The sequence below is a fragment of the Mirounga leonina genome, unplaced genomic scaffold (genome assembly GCF_011800145.1).
Source record: "Mirounga leonina isolate KUSES-001 unplaced genomic scaffold, KU_Mleo_1.0 Mir_53, whole genome shotgun sequence".
Classification (NCBI taxonomy): Eukaryota; Metazoa; Chordata; class Mammalia; order Carnivora; family Phocidae; genus Mirounga; species Mirounga leonina.
The window spans coordinates 85,080,217-85,103,195 of NW_023270807.1; the positions used below are offsets into that span (position 1 = coordinate 85,080,217).

At 40.4% G+C, this 22,979-nt stretch overlaps 2 protein-coding genes and 1 pseudogene across 4 annotated transcripts; 2 read left to right on the top strand and 1 right to left on the bottom strand.

Annotated features, from left to right (window-relative positions):
• Positions 1 to 6,878: 6,878 nt before the first annotated feature.
• On the top strand, positions 6,879 to 8,148 carry TAAR8 (trace amine associated receptor 8). Of its 3 annotated transcripts, XM_034991537.1 has the most exons (3): positions 6,908 to 7,886; positions 7,998 to 8,003; positions 8,102 to 8,148. In XM_034991537.1, exons 1-3 carry the CDS (start codon positions 6,908 to 6,910, stop codon positions 8,146 to 8,148), a joined length of 1,032 nt encoding a protein of 343 aa, XP_034847428.1. The 3 variants fall into 3 exon arrangements, with proteins under 3 accessions (XP_034847430.1, XP_034847428.1, XP_034847429.1); XM_034991539.1 differs by lacking the exon at positions 7,998 to 8,003 and having other exon boundaries at positions 6,879 to 7,881; positions 8,091 to 8,148; XM_034991538.1 differs by lacking the exon at positions 7,998 to 8,003 and having other exon boundaries at positions 6,908 to 7,900; positions 8,110 to 8,148.
• A 7,188-nt stretch (positions 8,149 to 15,336) lies between these two features.
• LOC118001431 lies at positions 15,337 to 16,577 on the top strand (annotated as a pseudogene).
• A 4,081-nt stretch (positions 16,578 to 20,658) lies between these two features.
• Positions 20,659 to 21,669, bottom strand: TAAR5 (trace amine associated receptor 5). The gene is given in 3 exon segments (XM_034990486.1): positions 20,659 to 20,988; positions 20,990 to 21,333; positions 21,336 to 21,669. Coding segments are annotated over 3 exon segments (1,008 nt in total).
• Between the last annotated feature and the right edge of the window lie 1,310 nt (positions 21,670 to 22,979).

The following is a 22,979-nucleotide window of genomic DNA, read 5'->3' on the forward strand; positions in this document are numbered from 1 at the left end:
CCACGACTCACCGAGAAAGGCTTACTCCTTAATATTTTGCATGGTCGATGGAAGGTTTGAAACCCCTCCCTCATGCCCCTTGCTGTGTAACTTTGAAGTTCTCTTCTCAGGAGGCAAAGTGAGAGCAGAAGTGACAGTATGCCAGTTCTAAGCGTGGGCCTTAAGAAGGCCTTCTTGTTTTTGCTTGCTCTCTGGAAGCCCTGCCATCATCATGAGAACCTGCTCTGGTAGGCCACCACTCCAAGGAAGAAGAGAAGTAAACTTTCCCATATTTTCATGACAGGCAGTAGTTTCATACCTTCGAATATGGTACCTACCCTTCCACAGAACCTGAGAGATAGGTGTGCTATTTCCCTTGATGATTGCATTTCAAAGGGATGGCTCTCAGCTACTTGGAAAAGTCAGTCCTGGGTTATAAAGCCAGCAAGAAGACTTTAAAAAGATTTATATCTCAAAGAGGCAGAGAAAGAACTTAAAATTGCAAGTTTTCTGAAGCAAATCCTCTAAGCAAAGGGAGGGCAGAGGCTTAGAGTCAGGAAGAAGCATGCCTAGAATTTATTGAAGCTGAGAGGAACATTAAGGCCATCTTGTTCAGTTATAATAATTACCTTTCATTGAAGAGCTATACTGACATCCTAAATCACCTCAGTTTACCCTCTTGTGAAGTACGTATGTGTCTTGGTCAGCTCAGGCTGCTATTAAAATGACCAGTAGCTGGGTGTCTTATAAACCACAGGAATTTATTGCTCACTGTTCTGGAGGTTGGGAAGTCCAAGATCAAGGTGCCTGCAGAGTCAAGTCTGGTGAGGACCCACTTCCGGGTTCATAAGCGACTCTTTTTGCTGTGTGTTCACATGGAGTCAAGGACAAAGGATCTCTCTGGGACCTCTTCTATAAGGGCACCAATCTTATTCATGAGGGCTCCACCCTCACAACATAATCACCTCCTAAAGGCCCCACCTCTAAATAGCATCACATTGGAGATGAGGTTTCAATCCATGAATTTTGAGGGGACACACATATTCAGTCTGTAGCAATGCGTTATCATGTATAATGAAGTGAAAAAGATTAAGGAGCATAGACTCCAACTTAGGTGTGAATAAATTCCCAGAAGGAAACAGGCTCTGGTTACGGCAGTGTCCACACATTCCACAGTGACTCAAAGGCTTGCTCTCTTCATCGTTTGAGGAGGCCGGCAGGAGAGTTTATGCATATCTCAACAATCAGCAGTGCTGATTGAACTTTTCACAGGGCAACTGTCACTTATGTATTGACCAATTTCTGGCCATAATTTGTCGCAGGAACTGGAATTAGAAAGTGATTTATTTATTTATATTTTTAAAGATTTTATTTATTTATTTGACAGAGAGAGACAGTGAGAGAGGGAACACAAGCAGGCAGAATGGGAGAGGGAGAAGCAGGCTCCCCGCTGAACAGAGAGCCCGATGCGGGGCTCGATCCCAGGACCCTGGGATCATGACCTGAGCCGAAGGCAGACGCCCAACGACTGAGCCACCCAGGAGCCCCAGGAAGTGATTTAGAAAGAAAATAGTACACAATAAGAGAGAAGGCAAATAAAGCAGATCGTCTACCAGATCCTAACTCCCTAAATGTTTATTTATAGCCTACTATACATTTTGCATAGAATTGAATATTCTAATAGGAGACACAAGAGAAGGAAAGTGACGTTTCCCAGAGTGTCATCTGCTGTTATTAGCACCTGAATCCCCTGCAGGTATTTGTTAGAAACCGATTCCAAGCTTCCTTCCAAGAGCTCCCAATCACCATCTGTCAAGACATGTGCATTTGAGCAAAAGATTTGAATAGAAACATCACCAAAAGTTGTACTTGTCTTTCTCAAACAGTTCTATAAAATTAACTTCATCAGGAATATTTCATGTTTCAGTTGTTGATTTTATTGGCTGTATTTTAGAGTCATATTTTGTCACAGGCTTTGGATTTTTGTTGTGCTTTCTTATTTCAGACAGGCGGGTTTGTTTAGCTTCATATTTATTTCTCTTTTATTCTCTCCTAACCCAAACACACTTTAAGTGCTTGGTAATGTTGAAGTTGTCTCCATCCAGCCCTAAAGATCGCCAAACACAATCATGGTCTTGTGCTTTGGGTTCCTGCTCTTATGTCATATTGGAAATGTGACTGATCCAGGCAGTCAGTCACTGGGCAGCTCAGCTCAGTTCCTGATTCTGAATCTGTGTTTGTGTTCTTATTTCTCCCTAGGCTAGCAGCTTTCTAAAAACCAAAGTTCTAGGTGGAATTGGGGCAAAGTCACTTGTTTCAACTTCCTTGCTCGTGTGCCGTGAAGTGAGAAGGCTCGTGCCAGCTCCGGACTTCGAGTGGTGATCTGTGCACTATCTTCTGTGTGTCGTGGAGCATTTCTAGACCCTTTCACAGGAGTCAAAATCCTGGATTCCACAGCTGCTTCCGGACATGGAAACCACCAGGTTCTCCTTGTCAGCCCTGCTCACATTTGGTCTTCCTGTTTCTTGAGTGCAGAGATGATTTCATTTATGAACATTCCTACAACTTCCCGCACCCCAACCCGCCATTTTTATATGCCTGCCCTCTCCATGTACTTGCAGCACAAGAGTTGATGAAGGAACTAATTCAGCCTTTTTGGCTGAACATTCTCATGAAATCTTTATCTCATTGGGGAAGGAAAAGCAGAAGAGAAAAAAACCTGTTTTATCTGACTCCTCTATTTTCTGATCTTTCTTTTTTTCACTTGAGCAAGGTTTTGGCCTTAAGAGGTAAGAATTTAGAGGCGTTGTTTTCCAGCTTCTTTCTGGACAATGACTGCTCTTCCTTCAAGTTTACAGATTCAAGTGGGTGTGCAACCTAGAGAGAGTCACCTTACAGAGGTGGCGGGAGGAATGGGCACCATCATCCAGGGCTCACACTTGACCTCAGCAGAAGAAGTAGTTTGATGCCTGTGGTGGGCAGAATAGTGACCCCTCTCTTCGCCTCCCATGATGTCCAGGTGCTAATCACCAGACCTGTAACCACATTACCTTCCATGGCAAAAAGGGACTTTGCAGATGTGGTTAAATTAAGGATTTTGAGATGAAGAGATTATCCTGGATTATCCAGGGGGCCCAATGTAATCACAGGGGTCATTAAAAGTGAAGGAGGAAAGGGAGAGAGTCAATGTCAGAGTCAGAGAGAGATTTTAAGATCCTGTGCTGTTCATTGGTTATATGGATGGAGGAAGAGACTACAAGCGAGGAATGCAGGTGGTCTCTGGAAGTGGGAAAAGGCAGGAAGCAGATTCTCCTGTAGAGCCTCCAGAAGGAAAACAGCACCAATAACACCTTGATTGTAGTCCATGAGAACTATTTCAAATTTCTAACCTCTAGAACTCTAAGATAATATATACGTATTGCTTTACGCCACTAACTTGTGGTAATTTGTTACAGCAGCAATAGGAAACCACTAGAATGGCATAATCCTGAGGCAGGCACCCCATGCATGTCTGTGGACACCCCCAGTCAGCCCAGTGGTTACCTAGTGAATGAACACAGATATCGTCATCTATCAGTAACACTTGGAGACTGCTTTCCAGATATAAAGCAGCTCATGGCCCCCTGGCTATAAGAAATATTCCTTATTTCTACTACCTTGAGCTGACTCTCCCACAGCCTAGATCTGTGCTTTCTTGCTTTCCTGCTTGACAGCAAAACTTTTCCAAACAGAGCTCAGCCTTTGGTCTCATATTCTCATTAGCATTTCTTTATAAAGTACTTCAGAATAAAATAAATAAAATCAAAACAAAACGAGAATAGAAACATGGACGTTCTCCGAGTCCATGTCCCCTGCTCTCTATTACTACACGTCTCTCTCTTCCTCTTTACAGTTGGCTTATTAAAATGTCAGTCACTGCTCATGGTCCCACTTGCCTTCCTTACCCATTCCCACTCATTCTCAATCCACTGCAGTTTGGACTCTGTCTTCACCATTCCACCAGAAGAGGTGGAGTCATGCTTGTCCATGATGTTAATGCCAACAAATGATTTTCATCTTTTATTAAACTTGACCCATTGTCAACATTTGACACTCTTGATACTTCCTTCTTCATAAGCCTTTCTCATCCCATAGGGTCAGTGGGTCCACTTTTTCCCATTTTTCCATCTGTTATTTCTGGCTACTCTTTCTTTTGCAGGCATAACCTTAAAGTTGGTGCACCTTCAGTTCCTTCCATTTTCACTGTACACACTCTAATCCAGTCAACAATTACTTCCTGAGTATCTGATACATGGTAGGCATTATAGCAGACATGCACCGGGCAGTCACATTTACTCCTGTGGCCTCAAAAACACTAGTGGGCTGAGGAATCCCCAACGATTATCTCTGGCACACTTGCTTTCCTGAGCCGAAAATTTAGAGGCTAAGTCACCCACTGAACAACTCCAGTTTTATGTCCCTCTGACCAATCCAAACCTAACCCATCATCTTTCCTTACCAAATGTAGTCTTTCTTGGATATACTCTATCTATCCTGTCAGCAAGTTACAAATATGGGAATCACCCATGATTCCTGCCTTCATCATACAGCCCTAAACCCCTACATTCTTTCAGTCTTTAAATTGTGTATTTCATATTTTCCAAAAACAGGGAGGTAAAGCTACTGAAGAAGGGTAGGGTGGAATCAAGTCAGCTTTGAGAATTTAAAGAGAAGGTAAGATAGCATTATCAAGAAGAATTTGGGAGATGATTGCCTGAATAATTATTTGCCTGTCACACCTTTAATACCTGTTCTACTCTTTTTCCAGTATATCTTTAATATCCGTATCCTAAGTGACAGATCAATCATGTTTCTGTCTTCAAGTTTTAAATATATCATTGTGGACAAAAAATGTCTTCAGAACTTCCTATTTCCTGTATAGGATCAAAGGTAGCTATTTTTCTCAGACCTGAAATCTTTTTAACGTAGCTTTCAGTATCTTTAATTTCCCTCTTGAACTCCTTAAATTCCTGTTAATACTGCAAGGGCAATGTCTGTGTCAGGACGGGCTGCTACTATCAGAACTCCACGGCCCTTAGCTTCTACACCTTCCCATCTGGCAGTTTTGCACTTGCTTTCAATGGGTTTTCTTTGTTTCATCATTTAATTGCTGTTGCAAAGAGATAATTTAATCTCTGAAATGAAACAGGCTGGGCCCTCCTGTGGGCTTGTGACCTGCCCAGTGGCACAGAACCCTGCTCTTGGGGCTTGATGCCAGTTGCTGTGGTCTTGAAATTCTGAAAAATTTTACCTTTGAATTTGTGTTTTATACGTGAAGTCCTCAGGGACAACAGAGTCTGCACAGGGAATTTGGAACCTAGAGTTGTATGACATGTGATTGTCCTGCGTTACACCACTTCCCCTTCTCCCTTAGATTAGTCCTCGGCCACCTCACCACCCCCCCACCCTCCACCCCCACCGAGTCCTCCTTCCCTGGCACCTTCAGCTTGGTCCAACCTCCCCCTCCTCACTCTGACCTACTAAGACTGCCGTGTTGGAGGACTGGATACAGGGAAGGGAGGGTTGAGGCAAGGTAGCCCTCTGTGGTCTCAGGGTAAGTCTTGCAGTTGTTACCCCATCCAGGCTTGTAGGGCCATAGCACATTCGAAGGGCCACTTAGCAGGGCCAACCCTCTTATGCACTCTCAATCCACACATTGAGTGGGTCCTAATGTGGAGGTTGCAATCCCTAGGGAGTCGGCTATCTGCCTTTGGTTGAGGTGACAGTCCCAGGAGAAGGACAGATGCCTTGCTCAGCTTCTTCCTAGACCCCCAACCTGAGCATTCATATTGTTTCGACAGTTGCAGGGAGGGGAAAACTGGCAGTAGGTGGGCCAGGCATACTGAGTTCTAGGGCAGGTTCTCCAGGGAACTGTGACGGTCTGCACTTGCCCTACAAACAATTCCATGCCCAAGGAAGTGGGACATTATAAATAAAAATCAGGGACGCTTGGGTGTCTCAGTTGGTTAAGCATCATTTGCTTCTTAAGCACCATTAAGCATTATTAAATCAATCAACCAGTCAATCAAACACCATGGCAGGTCAGGAGAGACTGAAGAAAAAAGGAAAAAGCTTTATACTCAAGAGCACTTTTTAACATATTTTTGAAAAAAGATCTCCATATTTTTATTTTGCCCTGGGCTCTGCAGATTATACAGCCAGTCTTGGAAATAGATAATATTATTGCCAAATACGGGATGAGGCTATTTCAGGATAGTTGAACTTAAAGAAATCTCTTGGTTAGAAAAATCACAAGTCTTTCTGCAAAGTAATAGAGCACTGAGCAATAATGCATTTTGTAGAAAAACTTACTAATTATAATTATCAAAAGTTTCCTTTCCGGATTCACACCTTACACTGTAGGGATTCCTTGTGAGGAATTCATAATGGGTGAAGTTAATTGGCTAGCTTCCTAAAACATTCTAAGTGTTAACTTCTCAGACAATGTGAAGGTGGAAGTCTATTAAAAGGTGACTTTTCTAATATGTAATTATATTATTTGTGACTATTCTTTGCAAGGAAGAACTTCAGGGGTGTAAAGAACCAGGTATTTAAATTACATTTCTTCGATTATTCAGATAATGTGAATTCTGGCTTGATGAAAATTCATAATAGATTAGCTTGGAATTAACTATCTGTGAGGTTTAGACATAATTACACAAATAATTGTATGCATTAAAGTCAGAAAGGATACATTTCTAACTTCTTGAAATTCTCTTAACTTATTTTTATGATTAAAATGGGAAAAAGGATAGACTCTAAGGCAATACTTAAAAGCAGTTGCTCAAATATGTGCTTTGATTTTTTTTTTTTAATTCTCAGAATCGAAAAACTTTATTTCCTACCACAAGGGAGGGCAGAAAGACAGGAAGCATCAAACTGCAGAACCATGAGCAGCAATCTTTCCCACCCTGCTATTGGGCAGCTTTGCTATGAGAGTGTGAGTGGATCTTGTGTTAAACCTCCCTACTCACTTGGATCCAGGGTGATTCTGTACTCAGCGTTCGGCTTTGCGTCTTTGCTGGCTGTGTTTGGAAACCTCCTGGTGATGACTTCAGTTTTGCATTTCAAGCAGCTGCACGCTCCTGCCAATTTCTTGATTGCTTCTCTGGCCGGTGCTGACTTCCTGGTGGGGGTGACCGTCATGCCCTTCAGCATGGTCAGGTCCGTGGAGAGCTGCTGGTACTTTGGAACCAGATTTTGTACCCTGCACAGTTGCTTTGATGTGGCATTTTGTTACTCTTCTCTCTTCCACTTGTGCTTCATCTCCATCGACAGGTACATTGCTGTTACTGACCCTCTGGTCTCTCCTAGCAAGTTCACGGTATCTGTGTCAGGGATATGCGTCAGTGTCTCCTGGATCCTGCCCATTGTATACAGCGGTGCAGTGTTCTACACAGGTGTCAGTGACGATGGGATGGAGGAATTAGTAAGTGCTCTCAACTGTGTAGGTGGCTGTCAGATGGTTGTAAATCAAGACTGGGTTTTGATAGATTTTCTGTTGTTCTTCATACCTACCCTTGTTATGATAATTCTTTACTGTAAGATTTTTCTAATAGTGAAACAACAAGCTGTAAAAATTGAAAATACTGGTAGCAAAGCAGAATCATCCTCAGACAGTTACAAATCCAGAGTGGCCAAGAGAGAGAGAAAAGCTGCTAAAACCCTGGGTATCACAGTGGTAGCATTTATGATTTCATGGTTACCATATACAATTGATACGTTAATTGATGCCTATATGGGCTTCATAACCCCTGCCTATATTTATGGGATTTGTTGTTGGGGTGCTTATTGTAACTCAGCCATTAACCCTTTGATTTATGCTTTATTTTATCCTTGGTTTAGAAAAGCCATAAAAATTATTTTAAGTGGAGAATTTTTTTTTTAAGATTTTATTTATTTATTTGAGAGAGAGAGAATGAGAGACAGAGAGCATGAGAGGGAGGAGGGTCAGAGGGAGAAGCAGACTCCCTGCCAAGCAGGGAGCCCGATGCGGGACTCGATCCCGGGACTCTGGGATCATGACCTGAGCCGAAGGCAGTCGCTTAACCAACTGAGCCACCCAGGCGCCCCTTAAGTGGAGAATTTTTAAAGGATAGTTCATCAACCATTAGTTTATTTGCAAAATAAATGTAAACACTAAGTTGACAAATTTAAAAATATTTTAAAAATTATAAATTCATGACAAAATCAGATGTAAGAAATGAACAAAACATTTCAAAATTGGAGAAATATATTATTTTTTCAAATTAGCCAGAAACCAAATCACAAGAAGGTGCTTCCATTAAATCATTGCAAAGACATTTACTGAACTAAGTAATAAGTAATGAGGTGGCTTACACTGTAATCTGTCTTAGTGTTCTGTACATGTCCTTGCCATATGCACTTGTTTCTTCCAATTTCATGGAATTTGGAATCTCACTTTTCATTGTGATATCTCTAATCATTTTCTCTTTTATGGTCAACTTTCATTTATCTTCAAATGGTCTTTTTTTCCTTGTCTTTTGCAACATTTTACTAGTTTACAAAGGCTGTCATGACAAAGTACCACAGACTAGGTGGCTTAAACAACAGAAATTTATTCAGTATCTCGGGATTTTGGAGGCTAAAATTCCAAAATCAAGGTGTCAGCAGGGTTGGTTGGTTTCTTCTGAGGACCCCATTCTTTGGCTTGCAGGTGGCTAGCTTCTTTCTGCATCCTCACATGGTTTATGCCATGTATATGTGTGTCTGTGTCCTAATCTCCTCTTCTTATAACACCACCAATCGTATTGGGTTGGCGATCACCCTTAAAAATTCACTTTAACTTAATTACCTTTTAAAAGGCCTTATCTCGATAAATGGTTACATTCTAAAGTACTAGGAGTTAGGACTTCTACATATTAATTTGGGGGACACCATTCAGCCCATAACAGGCATAAGACTAGGATTGGTGACACTCTTCAAGGGTCTGTTTGTTTGCTGCTCATTTGTGATACTGTCTGTACCTTCCAGGAGCTTTTGGGACAGCAGGTAAGCCTTTCCTGTTTAACAGCTGGACAGAATCTTGGAATGTTCACCTGTCATATTGTGGGATCAGTCAGTCATTCAGCCTCGGAATCAGGTATTAACTGCAGACATTGCCCAGAAGTGGAAAATTGCAAGTGGAAAAACTTGCCACAAAAAAGTTGGCCCAGTGAAATGGAAATCTGCAAGTGAAAGAATGATCAATTATTGGGGCGCCTGGGTGGCTCAGCTGGTTAAGCATCTGACTCTTGGTTTCAGCTCAGATCATGATCTCGTGGTCGTGAGATTGAGCCTTGGGTAGGGCTCTGCACTCAGGGCAGAGTCAGCTTCAGATCTCCCTCCCACTCCCTCGGGCCCTCCCCCTACTCATGCTCTCTCTCTCTCTAAAATAAATAAATAAAATCTTTAAAAAAAAAAAAAGAATGATCAATTATGACTAGCAGTGATACCAACTTTCTTCACTTGAATATACTATGTGTTTCACTTCCCCAGAGTGTTGTGGAGTCAAAAAGTCAATGCTGATACTGCAAAAACTTCTATTAAAAAGGATATAAAACATGTTATAATTTTACATTTTGCTGCCTGAAATATTTTACATTATTGATACAATAAAAGTTTTTTGGAATGCATATCTAGAGTATTTTGTATAATGAGTCTAAATTGTAATAGAGTACTGGTCATAAACCTTTTTTTTTCTTTTTGGTTTATCTGTGGAGTCACTCAATTAAAACAATTGAAGTCTTTTTTTTTCTCATTGGTTTTCATTGAGATTTTTCAAGCAAACATTGGACATAAATTATATGCAAATACCTGTGTTAGGAATACCTAATAATAAAAAAATGTGTTTTATATAGTATTTTCCTCAAAGAATGTAATTTTGTAGATAATATGGGCAATACATTTTAAATTGTATTATTGAGAACCAGAAAAGTAGTCCTATGAGCAAGGACTAATTGTCACTAATTGTCACAAGGCTGGTACTTGGCATTGGGCATTTCTAAAACATTGTCTCCTCACTGACATGTGGTCTCATGGCCTGAGGGGTTAAAGAATTGTTAAAGACTTTATTTTTTTAGTAGAAGGGCCTTTTGAGGAGTCTTCAAGCATTAGACCTGTATGGGCAGACAGGGGTGTGGTCTTTTTTTGACAGGAGGGTTAATTTCCATAAATGGAGGATTGGCTTGGCAAACTGTAAGAAAATGAGTAGACTATAGCATAGATAACAACCAATTCATGTGATCAATGACTATACTGAATAGATCAGATTAACTATATCAGATTTAAAAAAGGATATCATGCTCCCTATTTTTAGAGTATAGAGGACAAACAGAAAAAAGCACGTGAAAAAGTATAATAGTCATATTTAATAAATGTCTCATAGAATGGCATTTTTGTCAAATTATAGATAATGAATAGGATAGAAGTTCAAAGGTAAATTAAAGATTCTTGAAATTTATCCAATGGGCAAGCAAAATATATTGTTATAAATGCTACCAACATTTCCAGTGCAATTCTAAATATGGAATGTCTTTTGACAGGTGGCGGGTATGTGGAACTTCACAGAGGAGAGAAGAAAGAAATTAGATTCTCCCATATACTTCATGATCGTCTTTCCTAAGAATGATTACCCCAGATACTGATTTAAAAATTCAGATGTAAATTCCTTGCTTTATTTTATCCTGGTTTTAGGAGTGAATTAAAACAACCTAACTGGTCAAGAACTAAAGGACAGTTCATCAACATAAATGTGCTTTCAGGATAAGACTGAATTAAAATCAAGGAAATTGTGAGATGTTGGGAATTTTCCATGTATAATGACATGGAATACGGTGTATGAATGTGATATCAAATTTGAAATAAGGAGTTCCTCAGATTCAGTCAAACATTGCTTCAAGTGAGCTTCTCTAAACTTTTGCCACAGACAGATTTATTGCCCTGGTGAAGTAAGGTCCGATTTCCTACTGCTGATTCTGCCCACTCCTCTGCTTTGTCACTTTTCCACTGCCCCGTCTTCTGGGGGGATTTTCTTGGTATTTTCACCTTTCATGCTCACCGTCCTGTTCCTTTTTTTTTTTTTTAGATGTATTTATTTATTTGAGAGAGAGAGAAAGGGAACGTAAGAGCAGGGGGAGGGGCAGAGGAAGAGGGAGAGAAGCAGACTCCCCTCCCTGCCATGCTAAGTGGTGAGCCTGATGGTGGGGTTCAATCCCAGGACCCCAAGATCATGACCTGAGCTGATATCAGGAGTCGGTTGCTTAAGGGACTAAGCCACCCAGGTGCCCCTGCCCTGCTACTTTCAATGCTCATTTTCTTCTTCCTATTCTCTATGCCATGTGCTCTTGGTCTTCCCCTAGACTCTAGTTCTCTTAACTGTCATTCCAACATCTTCTTTTGCTGGAGTTCTTTTCTTCAATCTCCTCAGACCCTCTGCTTCATGCTCTCTCTAGAAGTTCAGTTCCTCCTGTTCACCAGTGCTCTTCCAACAGCAAGGGAATCAGATGTAAAATTCAGATCTGGCACAAGACCAAGATTGGATGTTTAGAGGACATTCCCTCATAGTGGAATTGATCATGGCAAAGTGATAATATTTACCACAATAATTACCTCTTCAACATATGTGGTATGTCCCTTCACTTCTTCAACATGATGTGGGAATAATTAATTGCCTGTCATGGCATATTATAAACATCATCTAACACTGTCACTGTTGATCATAATGCAAACTTAGGATGCATGCTGGCAGCCAGCAGAAGCAGGGAGAGGCTAGGATGGATTCTCCGAGACCCTTCAGAGGAAGCACAGCCCTGCTAACACTTTGATTTTGGATTTCATACTTTTGGACCCCAGAACTCTGCAGGAATCAATTTCTGTCATTTTGAGCCACCAAGTGAGTACTGATTTGTTACAGCAGCGACAGAAACGAATCTATCAAGTATGTTTGAGGGGAGAAGATCCAAGTGCAAAGAAGTTCATTCTCCTTTCCCTGGACAGAACTCAGTGGGTATGAAGACCACAGGGCAGAGATGGCTGCATAGGTTGGCTGAGCCCATAGCCTGAAACAGCCTCACAGAGCACCTAACTGCTCTGCACAGTACAGGGACAGGAAAAATTCCTGAGCCCCTGAGGGTGCCATGGAGTCATGACAGGTCCTAGAAACTCCACTAAATGTTCCACGGCCTGTGATACCACAAGGATAGCTGAATTCTTCTGAGAAGCACACTGAAATTGGCTGATAAAAGTAAGAATTAAAGGAGCCTACTGTCACAGGACGGGACCAAAGTCCAGAGACCGGACAGGACTTCTCATTGAGGGTGGATGGTCACCCAGAGCAGATCTCTAATCCACAGAGCCTGGTTAACTCAGTGGGGGAGGTAGAGAAAACCCAGACAGACAGAAAGGAAGTTCTATCACCTGGAGGTCAGGGGCATGGTGCAGACATCAAGTTTATTTATAGTTGCAGAGCATAGAGGAGCAACACACAAAATCTGGAGCTAAATTACTTGGATGCCAATCCTCAGTTCATCATTTACTAGATGTTAACCCTGGGCAAGTGGTTAACTTCCAGTGTTTCAGTAAAATAGGGATAATAATCATACAGACTTCATGGCGGTTTTCTGTGTGTGACTATTTAAGAACTTACTACATGTAAAACACCTAGATAGAGCAGGTGTTCCAAAGCTGTTTGCTGCCGTTAAAATGGCAGTTGCCTTAACAATAAAGTAACACGTTTTGCACACCTGAATCTGTGCCCTGTGACTCACCGAAGACACTTGCAGGTCTTTCTAGAATTTCTGCCATGTTTTAGAAGCATTTTACCATAGACTACTAAAAGCCATAAGATAAGAGCTATGACCCAAACTCTAAGAAAATTGGCGTAAAGGTGTAAGGTAGATGCTCTGAAGTTATGTTGGGTTCAGAAACCTCTGAATATCTGTGATGAGACAGAGTTTGAGAGAGAACTTCAGAACATTTCCAGTTTCCTGGGCAGACACAGGGTAATTAGCAGAGGCTAAGGGGAGCGGAGGGATGGAAGGAGGGAAAGAAAACTAGGGAGAACATGAGAGAGGACTCTGACAGAACTCAAATCTCTGAGTCTTAGCTGAGGACACCGGAGAGGAAGGGGCTTGAAACATAGAACTAAGATCCCCAGTTAATCTCTTAATTTCAATAAAAGTGGAACGTTTTCCTGGAGATACAGGAGAGACTGATGAGGGTACACTGGCTGTGAAATCTGAAGAAGGCAGAGCAGCACGTCCCCTACTGAACCCCACAAGGATGGGCTGGAGCACCTATGAGAGACTGTCAGGGGCATGGTCTGGAGGGGGTTTGGCAAGCACGTCATTCAGAGTTCAGGGTTGCGTGAACATCCTTTTTTCCATGTTGAGATAGATGGCCATTTCATTCTAAAAGACACCTGCAAAGACAATCTCAATCTATTCCTGTGGAAGCGAGGCAGACTACATAGCCCCCTGGAATTTAGATGCAACCCTGGGAGAGGAGAGTGGGACCCCCACATTGACTGAACTTATGTTTATTGCACCACGTGACATGGGGCTCATGGGAGAATTAAAGGTCAGTTACAGAAAATCAAGAAAATTGCCTTCTGTGGTAGTTGAGATCAGAGGATAAAATCTAAAATGATTATTAGGATGTACAAAGCTGTGCACAATTTCGAAACTTTTCCCTGTTCTTGACCTTAACACCTTCCCTTCAGCCTTCTAAACCTGGCTCTAGACTTATACCCTCAGTGAATTCTATTTATTTATCCCAGTCATGTTATTTGTTGATGTCATTTCTCACTTAACACTTTTTAAATGTGTTAATGTTAGCTTGAAGCATGGCGAATTGTGATGTTGTTTTATGTCTGTCTCTCACACTAACACGGAATCTCCCCCTAAGGGAAGAAGATATTTTGTGTTTATTCTTGTATGTTGAAGACCTTGCACAAATAGATGCTTAATAAACAAACAAATATAAATAATGGGATTGGACTGCAGGCAGATCTATGGGCATCTTATGTCCTCTGAATCTTTTACTAAAGCAACTATGCCTTTTTACTCATCTTGAAGAGAATACTCTCAAATTTCACTATTGACTATATCCTATGTAATAGGCTCTTTTTGTACAGATCTCTATAGGTACAGGAGATCTCTTATTTTTTTAGTTAGCTAAGAATTTTTCTTTTTAGTAATGAATAAATTTTGAAATTTATCAAATGCATTTTTTTTAAAGATTTTATTTATTTATTCATGAGAGACAGAGAGAAAGAGGGGCAGAGGGAGAAGCAGGCTCCCAAGGAGCAGGGAGCCCGATGCGGGACTCGATCCCAGGACCCTGAGATCATGACCTGAGCCGAAGGCAGACGCTTAACCATCTGAGCCACCCAGGCGCCCCAAGAATTTTTCTTTTTAGTAATGAATAAATTTTGAAATTTATCAAATGCATTTTTTTATTTCATCAGATGATTATAAAATTTTAATCTGTTACAAAGATGAGTTACAATAATTGATTTTCTAACTTTAAAGCAAACTTTCGTTCTTGGCATAGACTCTAATCATGGTATATCAACGTTTTATATTTGTCTGGGTTTAGTTTGTAAGAGTTTATTTAGGATTTTTGTTTGTAAGTGAGAGTATTTTCTCATTTTCCTTTTTTAAATCATACGTGGGTTTTAGTATGGAAGCTACATCAAAATATAAATTTTAAGTGGAGATAATTAAATATAAATTTATTCTCCCTGTTCACACCTTATACTACAGAGATTCCACTTTATATGATTCTGGGTATGGGATTTGGCTGTGCTTCCTGGGGATTTTGTCATTAGTCCTCAGTCTTGGGGTGGGTGTAATAAAAGGTAACCAATAAATAACAAATCACACACATCTCACTAACTTCGACAAAGAGGAATATCCCTCTATCAAGACCAGGTAATAAAAGATTATTGATAAATTGTAAGGCAAGAAGAAATCTTTGGCATTAGCAAATTTGTAAAAGATTTACTTGAAATTAAATGATTGGATTTAGAAAATTATTTCCCAGTATATTCTAAAGTAGAAGAAAAATAATGGTAATAATGAATTATAGCTAAGATTTGTTGAGCATTTAAATTGAATGTATTACTTCATATGTTCAGAGATTAAAATTAATATGAATATGTGACAGGCCACGGAGATATTATCTGATAACTATAACAAAGGTAGGCAGCTGTAAACGACCTTCTCTCTGCCTTTGGGAAATATGAAACTGCTCTATTTGGTTTGATTGACCAAGGGCAGAACTTCTCTATGTTTACCTGCTGTTGGCGGCAGCACCATGAGCACCGACTGGTCCCCCACTGCCACCGAGCAGCTCTGCTACCAGAACGTGAGCGGATCCTGCCTGAAAGCTCCCTGCTCGCCTGGCTCCCCGCTGATGCTCTACACACTGGCTCTGGGGCTGTGCTGGCTGTGTTTGGAAACCTCCTGGTGTGATTTCCATCCTGCATTTCAACAGCTGCCCTCTCCCACCAATGTTCTCCTGGCCTGTCTGGCCGGTGCTGACTTCCTGGTGGGGGTGACTGTCATGCCCTTCAGCATGGTCAGGTCCGTGGAGAACTGCTGGTACTTTGGGCCAAGTTTCTGTACCTTCCACACGTGCTGCGAGGTGGCTGTTTGTTACTCTTCTCTCTTCCACTTGTGCTTCATCTCCATCGACAGGTACCTTGCTGTTACTGACCCTCTGGTCTCTCCTAGCAAGTTCACGGTGTCTGTGTCAGGGGTATGCGTCAGCGTCTTCTGGATCCTTCCCCTTGTATACAGCGGTGCAGTGTTCTACACAGGTGTCTATGATGATGGGTTGGAGGAATTATCTAGTGCCCTCAACTGTGTAGGAGGGTGTCAGTTGTAAATCAAAACTGGGTGTTGATAGATTTTCTATCCTTCTTTATACCTATCCTTATTATGATAATTCTCTATAACAATATTTTTCTTGTGGCAAGACAACAAGCTAAAAAGACTGAACATACTGGAAGCAAAAGAGAAGAGTCATCAGACAGTTACAAATCCAGAGTGGCCAAGAGAGAGAGAAAAGCCGCTAAAACCCTGGGCATCACGGTGGTAGTATTTATGATTTCCTGGTTACCATATAGTATTGATTCATTAATAGATGCTTATATAGGCTTCATAACGCCTGCCTATATTTATGAGATTTGCTGTTGGTGTGCTTATTCTAATTCAGCCATGAACCCTTTGACTTATGCTTTATTTTACCCATGGTTCAAGAAAGCTATCAAAGGGATGCCTGGGTAGCTCAGTTGGTTAAGCGGCTGCCTTCGGCTCAGGTCATGATCCCAGGGTCCTGGGATCGAGTCCCACATCGGGCTCCTTGCTCGGCGGGGAGCCTGCTTCTCCCTCTGCCTGCCTCTCCCCCTGCTTGTGTTCTGTCTCTCTCTCTGACAAATAAATAAATAAAATCTTAAAAAAAAAAAAAGAAAGAAAGCCATCAAAGTTATTGTGAGTGGTTGGGTTTTCAAGGACAGTTCAGCCACCATGAATTTGTTCTCCAAACAAATGTAAGCAATTGGACTGAAGAATAAAGAAATTTTTACAATTTCCAAATGAAATGAGTTTTAAAAAATCAAATAGGACTATTCATGAAGAGAAAACAAATTACTCTTCAAATTTAATAGGGTAGATCAATGGTTTTCCAGTCACTTTAAGATGTGTACTTCCTTGTCACTTCTCCAAAAGCATGCATTTCCTAATAAATGTTAAGTTTTTATTTGCTAATTACTTCAGAGCTCAGCATATCCCACTTTCTAAAAATACTTTCCTCCCTCATTTCTTTTAATTCACTGACTCTTCTTTTGTTCTAGAATGTCACCTGAAAACATCTTTGTTCTTCAATCCCCTTTCCTCTTGTCTTACAAAGTTTTTTACTCTCTCAAAACCTGTCAAAAATTTCACCTGTGAATTGCCTTCGTGAGGTTCTTGCTTTCTTTTGCTTTGCTTAATTTCCCAAGGGAGCCTTTTGGGTAGCAGTTAAATGTATTGTGCTTAATGTCTGAGGAGAGAGATTTGAAATATTTATCTATAAATTGCGTGTGGAGTAACACAGACACCTTGTCTGATTCAGAATCAGGAGAGATCTCTTGGGGGTTTGGGGGCATCTGCAAACATAGACATCATCCTGACTGGGCTGTTGTGATTGCCAGACAGATTACTCTCATCCTGTGTAATTATTTCCTCCCCCAGGGTAGGAAGCAAAAGGCGTTGTATTTCCCCAAATGATGATAAGATGATTATTTGTCTGCTCTTCTTGCTACTGCTACTACTACTTAAACTGTGTAAATGGTTGCAATGGATAGCCCTCTATGCTATGCTATTCTGTTCAAACACATTGGATATTACTTTCTCATAGGGGGAGATTCTCTTCTGAAAGCAGTCTTTAGTTCTTTCCTTTTTTGTAACAAAACTTAATTTCAGTAGCAAATTTGCTAGTTTTAGGAGATAAGCGGAATATACATCAATGAAAACACTCACGTATTCATCTTTTTTTTTTTCACTTATGAACCATGAACCCCATGCCCACAGTGTACCAAATCAGTGCTAGATTACATAGAAACAGGTAATAGGATCCCACCTTTAAGAATCTGTAACTCTGGCAAGAAGCGATGTTGTTAACTCTGGAAAATTTTAAAAGGACAGACACTAACTCAGCTAGATTAAAGTCAACTTCAACACTGACAAGTCATGTTGTTAGCAGAGTGCCCTTGTCATGATGTGATGAGAATGGCATGTTATTTCTATGGTCTTTTTTCCCCCAAAACCCTATAACCCCAGTGTAATCAGGAGAAAAACATCAACCAAAACCTCATTGAGGACTATCCTACAAAATATCTGACCAGGGCTCCTCAAAACCATCAAGGTCATCAAAGATAAGGGGAGTAAAAGAAACTGTCAGGGTCTAGAGGAGCCTAAAGAGACATAACCACTAAATGTAGCATCCTAAATGGGAAGCGGTAACAGAGGAAGGACAGTAGGGAAAACCTGAGGAAATCCAAATAATGTATGGACTTTATCTTGATACATTAATAATAATATATCAATGTTGGTTCATTGATCATTAGAAATGTATGATACTGATCCAAAATGTTAATAATAAGAGAAATGGGGTGCAGGGTATAAGAACTCTCTGTACTATCTTTGTAACTTTCCTGTAAATTTAAAACTATTCTAAAGTAATAAGTTTATTTTTAAAAATGTAGGGTATACAATTATGGGAGGACAATGGGCATTCATCCTTATACTGACTCATTCACTGATCCATTTCACTAATATCTTTGAAGACTTAGTGTTCTGGGTTCTGGGTTCGGGAATACAGAACAAAAGCCTTAGAAAATCTTGTAGAAAAAACTGATTTACTGACAATTATGGCTTGGAATTCATAAAGGTTTAAACAATAAAGGATGTGTTTGAGGATTAGCATCTCACTGGAAAACCAGGGAGACATATTAAAGAGGTAGCTTTAAGCTGGGTCTTAAGAGATTAAAAAGAGTTTTTGCAGGAGGGAGAGGATGGAAAGGGATTTTCAGGCTGAAGGAATAGCATGACCAAAGAAACAGAGAAAGTTTACAGAGTGTCCAGGAAATATGGAGATAAAACAGCTAAACAACTACAAAGAGAATAGTCACCCTTTTGACCTTCCTGAGGTTGCCATTCAAGCCCCTCCACCTTTCCCTCTCCCTACACCTCCCCAGGCATCTTCCACTTCAAAGTGGAGACATTCTTACCTCTACCCCTCTGCTCAGGCTTTGATGCCTCTAATTCTCCATCTTCTGAGCCAACATTTCCCCAATGAGGTTTTACAATCATCCTATAAAGTACTCCAGGGAAAAGAAGTTTCTGCATCAACAATGTTTTGGAATGACTGCATACTATATCCCGCTCTTGGAGAATAACACGAGACACGACATATTAAAGACTCTTGAGAAGTCCTGTTTCAACAAAAACCTGTCTAACATTGTTTAAATATGCATTTAAAAAACTTGTGTGGAGTTCCACCTTGTGATGAGCTGAGTGTTCTTCTAGGACATAAAGTGTCATGTTCAGTGGATTGGGAAGAGGTGTGGATTTATTTCTAGGCAGAAGAAACTATGTTTTTTAAAGTAATGACTGATTTATACTTTGCAAATTATATTTACTCCTATATCTAAGGCACCGTTTCCTTGATGTCTCAAAATTACATATATTTGGATGAATTTTAATTTACAATTCTTTTTTCATTTAAATATGTGATAATACTTGAGTTAATTAGAAAAGAGAATAATTACTTCCAAAGAAAAATTAGGCATTAAAAAAGTACATTGAAAAATATGTTTATGATAAATAATTTTTAATTAAGAAAAACAATAGAGTCAATAGGAGTTATCTTTCTAGCCAGAAAGAAAGAAATGGAGTGAAATAAATTCATTTCAGCTAACTTCAATGACAAACTAAAACATTACTTCTTTGGTTATGGAGATTGATTGGTTTATGTTTATATCTATGTTACATCTATCTATATATTTGTACTTCAGAGACCTCAAATTAATTTAAAATAAGTTTTTCAAATAAGCAATTATTAATTTGAAAATATTTAGTAAGAAATGTGGGAGCTACTAGAGACCTGTTGGAAAAGATTTAGGAAGAAGACAGAAGCAAAATGTACATAAAAGATGTCAGTACCTATACTAATAATAGCTTGTAAGAAACACTTGGTTCAATGCTGAACAAGCATGCAGCATAAGTACTTGTTTTTCCAAAGAAAATCATATACTGGTATCCCTGGAAAGATAGTAGGTCGAACTTACGGGATTTTTTTTTTAAAAGGAAGAAATATTGCAATGGTAAGATGTGGATCATTATCACTTTACAAAATAATCCACTATTTCCAAGTTTCAATTATCAAAGGAAAGGGAAGAGATATTCCTTTAAGAATATAATACATTTACTCAGTAATCATTGAAATGGATGAATCTGGCTTACAATCCTGTTTAGTGGTGGGGTTCCAAGAAGACAGGGATTCTAAAGGGAACATGTTGAAAAAGAAACGGTCCAAACACTTGACTATGATTATGAAAAGTGATGTGAAATTAGGATACAAGCAATATTTCTGAAAGTTAAATTATGCAATATTTGAGCTTCAGGAGACCTTAGAGGACAAACCATACGAAACCCTAATTTTCTAGCTGAAACTCTGTGAGATGGGAAGGAATGCAAAGATTGCCAAAATAGCCTCACCCAGCACTGCCACATGGCAGAACCAGGATGAGAACTCAGAAATCCTAACCTCGTGCTCTTTTCCCTCCACCTCTGTATCTCCTCTGTCTCAAGGAGGTAGTAAATAAGGAGCCCATTATTTTCACAGAATTTTAACTTATCCAAGAAATATCTGTTGACTTCATTCTCTCCTTTTCCTACATTCTACTATAGAAACATTGAATAAAGAGAGGGCTTTATTTCTTTTTGAATTAGGAAGTTGTTTTTTCTCAACCAATTAAACCATGGTGCCCTAAAAAGCATGTCCACAAACTCATAACACCACACAGCCCACTGCCACAGCACCATCCATCCTTCCTGCAAGGACCTACGCCTTGCCTGCATACCGTTAAAGAAGTCATTCTTGGTACAAATCAATAGTGTGTGTCCGAGATGAGATCTCCCGACTCAGGCAGAGTCTCAGTGCCTTTCTGAACCATCGGTAGGAAAAGACATAGATGATAGGGTTGCAGGCTGAGTTGAAGTAAGCAAACCAGATAAAGATGTGGAAGACCAGTGGTGGTGTGATGAAGTTAAGGAGGCTGTCAACCAATGTGTCAATGGTGAAGGGAAGCCAGCACAAGAGGTAAATGCCCACAGCAATGCCCAGGGTCTTGGCAGCTTTTCTTTCATGTTTGGCAGCCCCGGCCAGGTTTTTGCTCAAGGTGATGATCTGCTGAGCCTGCCTTTGTGGCAACCACAAAAATCTTCACATACAAGCTGATCATGATGAGGCAGGGGAAAAAGAACATAGGAAAGTTTAGCCAGCCCCAAAACTTATTGAATAGCAGTTGGCAACTGCCCACGCAAGGCATCTCTTCCAGCCACTGACTGAGCCCATTCTGTACCACATCCGTGTAGAGGAAGAAGGCAGTGTAAGCCGCTGGGATCCCTCACCCTGCCAAGATGTACCTGATGGCCACCCTGACTGTAAACTTGGAGGGATAGATCAGGGGCTCGCAGATGGCACAGTGGCGGTCAATGGAAATGAAACAGAGATGGAAGATGGAGGTGAGGCAGAAGAGGGTGTCCAGTAAGTATGCAGGCAGCAGAGGAAGTCTCCAAAGTACCAGCAGCTCTCTACTGAGCGAACGATGCTGAGGGGCAGCACTAGCAGACCCAGAAACATGTCAGCCAGGGCCAGGTAAAGCAGCAAGAGGTTGGTGGGAGTGTGAAACACTTTGAAGTAGGACACAGCAAACACCACAAACAAATTTCCTAGGACTGTAATCAGCATGCCTACTGCACAGGCCAAGTAGATGGCCAACTGAATGTCCAAAGGATGGACTGTCCTGGGGCAAGACCCATTCACCTGGTAGCAGAATGCTGTGGGGTGTTCTTCAGCACCTTGGTTGAGGACAGCACTCATTTATGGTTTCTACTCTTCCTCTCTCTGGGAACTGGCCACCTGTCCCAGCCAAAAAAAAAAAAAAGATATAGAGGAGAAACTGAATGACAGTTTGGAACCTAGTGCAACTTCCTTTGGTACTGGATCAAATGTGCTCCAGAAATCAAAGCAGCATGGGATTTAAGGTCTCATAAAGTCACTTCTCTGCTAGCTCTGTTTTGCCTGCCTGGGCCCTTTTGAAATTAACATAGACTGTATGTTTAAGGAAAAAGAAGAAGAATGTAAGCTAAATGTTCCCGCAAAGACAAAGGAGGCTATGTCACAGTAGGTATTATACAATTATTGAGAGGGTGTCTCTTCCATTTTTGATAAGTTCACCTATTGTGAAATGTAAAGTGAGATTTCAAGTTATGAGTCTGAACCAAGGGAAGAATTCATTCATTCTTTGTAACAAATCATTACTTGGAGAAGGAGTAACTTCTGGCTCCTCCCTTCAAAAATTAAATAAATTGACAGTAAAATCAATAGCTTAAACTTTTTAATTACATGTCAACTGTTCCCAAGAAAATAATTCAAAGTACAAATAATTAAAAGCGTAGAGAATGGCCTGATTTCAGTTGTGTATGCTGCACAATTTCTAAAGAGAACACACATTGTTTATAAACTCTAAAGAACTCTCTGATATGAAAAAGTATTTTATCTATCTTAACATTAGCCTGTGAAATTTTAAACAAGTTCTAATAAATTGAATTCAACGTTTCTTTCTTTTTAAAAAAAAAAGGTTTTATTTATTTGACAGAGAGAGATACAGCGAGAGAGGGAACACAAGCAGGGGGAGTGGGAGAGGGAGAAGCAGGCTTCTGCGGAGCAGGGAGCCTGATGCAGGGCTCGATCCCAGGACCCTGGGATTATGACCTGAGCTGAAGGCAGGTGCTTAACAACTGAGCCACCCAGGCGCCCCAGAATTCAACGTTTCTAAGCTACTTACATAGGTAGGAATCAGAATCACTTCATCAGAAGAAGTCCTTCTTGTAGTGGGTGAACACAGGTATGTAGAATTCTCTCCCATCAGCACAGATAACAGATGTGCAATCAGTTAATGATTTTAAACTCCAAATAGCAACTAATCCTCAGTGTGGTATGTCATGCAAATGAGGGCTTGAGGAGCACCAAGGGACCTAATTTGCAAGGCTCAGTAGTTTGAGGCTCCTATTCAGGATAGGATAATTTATCCTGCCAATTAATTAGAGATGAAAATTGAAGACACTGGTTTAATATGTTCTTTAGTTTTATTTTTAGTGAGTTTCATATATCTCTTCTGCTTTAGGATT